Genomic DNA, 5,580 nt, shown 5'->3' with positions numbered 1-5,580 from the left:
CCTGCTGAAGAAGCCCGAGTCTACCACCCAGGGAAGATGCAGGAAGAGTCAGGGGTCACAGGGATGGTGTGCAAAGGGGCACACCCTCCCCTTAACTCCTCTGCCTCGTTTCAGAATGGTTCCAAGGGATCCCTGCTTTATTCCTGAGACAGCTGGCACACAGTCAACTGAAAAACCAGAGCCAATGGGAAAAAAGTAGTGATTTTTTTCAGAAGTTTATTGATCAGTAGACTGGGTCTTTTTTTGACATTTCTAAACAAGATTACAAAAAAACAGAAGCATTGTGTATTAATTGCATTGGCTAATTGACACGTCACCTGGTATACTCTTAGATTCTGCCCATGTTTACCTGGAAAAACTCAGTGGTTATCTGTCGTAAGAAAGTTATTTGCCACATGCCATGGAGGAAATAAACAGTGCCTCCTTAAATGCTTTTCTTATCTCCAAGGCAATCTGTCCAGGGTATTGTTCTGGGCATCAAGGAGTGTAGCCATAAAGCGGGAAGGTTCTGGTGGTGGCTGTCAGGCCATGACTCTGGTGGTTAAACCCCATCCTAGGCGGCAGGCTCCAGTACAAGACATTCCCAGTGTGGTGCAGGGGCGGCCCCCCAAGACCCAGCAGACATAGCAAAGGACCGTGGTTGGGACAGTGGGGCCAGGGCTCTGCTGAAGCCTCTCCTGCGGGCTTGTAAGGCGGGCAGTGGTTGGGGGAGAGCACGAGGCATTTGGCTTCTCCTCACATGCTCTCTGACCCACCTGTACACCAGTCCCATGAGATGGAGTAAGAATCCAACTCCTTAAGGCCCACAGCTCTGTGGGAGGAGTCACAGCCCCCAATCCAGGCATTATTGCTGCATGATGACAAGTGTTCTGGAGAAGCCACTCCAGCCCTGGAGAAGTGAAAGCCAAGTGAATGCCTGGCCCTCCCCACAGAAGAGCAGCCCCAACCTGGGTCATCCAAGTGTGTGTGATGAGGAAAGACTCCATGTAGGATGCCAAGCGGGTTGGACATCAGCGTGTGGCTGCAGAGCTGGGGGATCTCGGCAGGTCTCAGTGCAATGCTTCTGTGCAGACGGACTCAGGAGGGCCTCACCAGCAGGCTCACAGTTTGGAAGTCAACTTCGGGAGGAGTAGGCAGAAGTTTTCATCTTTTTCCCCCTAAACTCAAGACTGCAGAAGTTTGTGTTGTGCGATACCGTGTGCTGTACAGAAAACAGACTCAAGATTCTTAGGTTTTCTTCTGTGAAATCATGGAGAGCATGAAGATAGTTTCAGAGTTCTGGAGTTTACTTACTTCCCCGGCCCATCCGTGAGTACTCTGCAGAGGGGGTACTTGGACAGTGGGGTGGTGCAGGGAAGACAATACGGTCGGTCCTGGTGCCCAGATCCCAAGGGCTCCGTGTTCCCGGCCCTGCTGCACGGGGTCAGGGGATAACGGGTGTTTTGGACACAGACTCGAGGAACTCTGTGCGGGTCCTGGGACGATATGGGTCCTCGCTTGGCCGCCATCCCTAATGTCTTCCAGTGTTTTTCTTTCCAATCAACTGTTTATGATGGGTGACTTCAGGTTTTAAGAGAAGATATTGAGAAAAATGGACATGTGACTTCCTTTTTCTTCCTTTTTTCTCAGCATTCAGCTGCCAGATGTTCTCCCACCAGAGGTCATGGGGGTAGGGTGGGGATCACCCATGAGGTGCTTCCATCCACGTAGAACCAGAAACCTCCTCTGCGGCTCCTCTGAAACAGTATTGCTCTACATCCATATATAGACAAAATTTGCCCATATGTACATATATACACATTAACAAGTGGCCAAAGTACATACTCTTGTGACATACGTGTATATATTTATCTTTATATATGACAACTGAGCTGAGTTAAAGAAGCAAGATGATTGTGAATGGAAATAATCTAACCTTGGCATCTCTATACCTTTGGACAAATGAACTCTCTCTCCTCCTCTCTCAACCTTGCCCTCTGCTGGATCTGCTGCGCTTACACGCCTGTGTGGTCCTCGTGCATTCACAGAACTATCTGCTCAGATTACAGTACTGGAATTACAAATATCTCTTTTCTATGTGTCTAATTAATTTAAAAGTACTCACTAAGACTAAAACCATGTTATGTATTTACTGCTCTTAAAACTAAATTATGTAGAAAGTAAGCTAGGGAGTGTGAGGGCTGGCACCTGGATAAATGCTTCTCTAAAGTAAACATTTTCTTAAGTCTGCTGTTCTGCCCCTGATGTCGCAAGTGACACCAGAAAAAAAAAAAAAAAAAAAAACAACGAGTGTTTTGGGAGACTTAGGTGTGACTGTTTGGATTTCACTCATTTTTGGTGCCGGCAGCGTCCCAGGCTATGCAGCCATCACAATAGTGATGAAATATCATGTCTCTCTTATTGCATAAATAATGGTGAAAGGCACCTGCACCCCCCATCTGGAGCCCACACAGTTGGGAGGGTGACCTCCACTGGACACAGGCATTTGGGCAAGTGGTCCAGAGAGGTTCACCCAGGGCACCCAGGGAGGGAACATCAGGAACTGATGTACAGGTAAGGGCCCAGATCCTACCTCGTGAGGCATTCATGGTATGAACCACACAGCCTTTTGAAGAAAAGGCTTTATATGAAAGATTGCATCTTGTTTCTGTATAAAGGCCTTTATCCTTTATATAGAAACTATATTTAAAAAACTAGTCATAATAAAAATGCCTATTTTTTATAAAAATAGTGTCTAACGCTAGTAGACTGACCTCTTCTATCTGACAGCCTGCCAGCTTGGGCTGGGCCCCCCATCCCCTCTGTGGCCACAGGGCCAGGACACTGCATGCACCAAGCCATGTTTGTTCTGGATTTAAATCCTGCCATTGACCAAGGAGCCTTGGGGACGTGTAACCACGCTAATTGAAGACTGGGGAGAACCACCGCTTTTCTTACTCTAGTTTAAGTACCATAAACTTTGCTACAACCTATTGCCAGACAAGTAACTTAAGCTAATCTTCAGATTTCAACATGACTTGAAATGAATACTAGAACTCTTGCCAGGGGTTAATAAAGGTTGTGAGTTCCAAATTTCTAACCAAATACAACTTTGCTGGGAAGGCCCCCAGGTTGGGGGAGCCCTGGGAGGGCCGGCCAGCAGGCGCTGGGATGGATGCTCCCTGTGGCCTGGCCGCGGGCTCTGCGGGCCTACAGAAGGGACGGGGACGTGCAGAAATGGTGCGTCCTCCTCTCAAAGCTGGGGCAGCAGTCTTCTCTTTGGTAGACAGTTTGGAGAGAACAGAAACCTTCTCAGCTGTTTTTTTTTTTTTTCACTCTAAATAGAGCAAGAGACAAAATAAATAAGCTCGTCTTTGCTGCTTCCCGGTGCCCTCTGAGGGACAGCCAGGTTCAAACTGATGGACAGTCCAATGAATCCCAGCAGAGCCCCCAGCTGACACCCCCTGGCTCCTGGGATTCCACATCTGGGCTTCTCTAGGCTTTGGAGGATTCCTTGGACGATTTCCCTTTCTTCTCAACGCTTCCATCCCTGTATCCACCCCGTCCCCCCAACATTTTAGTAGAAACTCTGGGAATTTTAAGGTGAAAGGATCTCATCTAGTGTCCAGTGTCTGCCCTCCCCGTTCTACAGATGGGGAAACCGAGGCACAGAGAGGGCAGTGTCTTGCCCAGGGTCGCTCGGTGAGTCAGTGGCAGCGTGGGCCTCTGGCCCAGGCCCCCCGATTCTAGCCCCACACCGCCCTCCCTGTGCGCGGCCTGCCCCTCAGTCAGCCTTCGGCAAGGATTTCCTGTGGGAGGGTGGCACGAGGTGCGGGGGCAGGCTGTTGGGCAGTTCGTAGCCATCGAGCTTGATCTTGATGAGGTGCTTGGCCAGTGCGAACTCCTCCTCATCCAGCATGCCGTCGCAGTCATAGTCGGCCAGCTTCCAGATCTTGCCCAGGACGCTGTTGGGCAGCTTGGAGGTCACCATCTCCTTCTTGGCGTTGACGCCCGATATCTTGCCGTTGACGGGCGACAGGGTGTAGAAGAGCTCATCGTAGACAGGCTTGTCTTTGGCCACAACCCACTCCTCCTCATCGGCGCCCTCCTTGGCGCCCTCCCCGTAGCCCTGGTTGAAGGGGCCCTCGGCCGTGCCGTCGAAGGCACCGCCCTGCACCAGCTGTGTGGGCATGCTCGTCTCCTCCTGGCTGATGATGCTTATCAGGGACGAGATCTTGTTGCTCAGCATGTTGTCCACGGCCTCGATCAGCTTGGGCTTCAGCGAGTGGAATTTGGTGAAGTCGTAGCTCTCAAGCTGTTCCTGGAAAAGGAGAAACCACGGACTTGGTTAACATCCTCCCTGCAGGAAGCAAATGAGGAGAGGGATGGCTGGAGGGGACAAATGCTTCCTTAAAGCAGGCAGCCCATGCTCTGTCCAGAGCTCTCTCTCTTTGGTGGGGTCCCCACATCCGAACCCACCAGACATAGGAGTGGCTTTTGGAACAAGAGACGAGATGCATGGGATGCAACATTTTCCTACAGTAGCTAATCTGGGCTGGCAGTGGCATGAGGGATGGTGATCCCCTAGGGCTTTGAGACAAAATTCCTTCACCCTGTCTTTTTTTTTAAAAAGCACTCTAGAGATCTACTATTTTATCTTTTAAAGTATTTTACCTACCTTACATACTTCAGTTGATTTTCACAACAATGCTGGGAGTCAGGAAGGGCAGGTATTAATAACCCCATTTCACAGAGAGCACAAGGGGTGTCCTGGCGGAGTCAAGACAATAGCCCATGCCTCCTGCCGCTCGACTAGCCTCTTTGTGCTGTCATGAAGCTGCGACAGAGCTGTCAGGAGAACTTATTTAGGTAAAATGATTATTTAAAGATGACGTTGATCAGTTAAAAAAATGTAGTTTAGGGTACAAATAGGTACAAGTTGAAATTGGAAAGAGAGAGAGGAGTTGGGATGGGAAGGGCAAGTATAAATGCAGCCAGTAGAGCTGACTAGTACTAGCATGGTCAGGGCAGGTCTCGGCTGCATCTCCCAGGACAGCTGGGAGGAGCAGACAGAGCACAGGGTTTGCAGATGGCCCTAGGGGACGCGGCAATGGCCTGGCCAGGATGGGAGCCAACTGTAGATGCCACAGAGGCTCTGTGGATGGCTCTGTTGAAAGAGTCCTTCCTGCCTTGGTTACCCTTCCTTCCTTCCTTCCTTCCTTCCTTCCTTCCATCCATCCATCCATCCAACATTTACTGACCATCTGTTATGTGCCAGGCCCTGTTCTGGGCTATAAATATGAAAAGCCACAGTCTCTGCCTTCAGGGAGCTTATATTTCAAAAAAGCTTGACTTAGTTTACAGTAAAACAATGATAACATGAAATAGAAGAAAGTCATGAACAAAGGGAAAAGCCAAGTAATTGAAAGGAAGAGGAGGGGAATCATCACATCAGATAATGAAGGCTGAGAAAAGCTACACTCCTCAGCTGCCCTGGCTGGGGAGCCGGGCGGCGGCGGGGGGGGGGGGGGGGCCGCCCCCCCCCCTGCCGATGCAGGGGACGCGGGTTCGTGCCCCGGTCCGGGAGGATCCCACATGCCG

General features: G+C 50.2%; 1 protein-coding gene across 1 annotated transcript in view; it reads right to left on the bottom strand.

The window, feature by feature from the left end:
* Window positions 1-3,763: 3,763 nt before the first annotated feature.
* LOC103084337 (EH domain-containing protein 4) overlaps window positions 3,764-5,580 on the bottom strand; it is an 8,466-nt gene continuing 6,649 nt past the window's right edge. The window contains exon 2 of the mRNA XM_007460200.1: window positions 3,764-4,300. Coding sequence (XP_007460262.1) covers window positions 3,764-4,300 — 537 coding nt within the window. The remainder of the gene's footprint in view (window positions 4,301-5,580) is intronic.

The sequence above is a fragment of the Lipotes vexillifer genome, unplaced genomic scaffold (assembly GCF_000442215.2).
Source record: "Lipotes vexillifer unplaced genomic scaffold, Lipotes_vexillifer_v1.1 scaffold408, whole genome shotgun sequence".
Classification (NCBI taxonomy): domain Eukaryota; kingdom Metazoa; phylum Chordata; class Mammalia; order Artiodactyla; family Lipotidae; genus Lipotes; species Lipotes vexillifer.
This window is presented reverse-complemented; position numbering and strand designations above follow the sequence as displayed.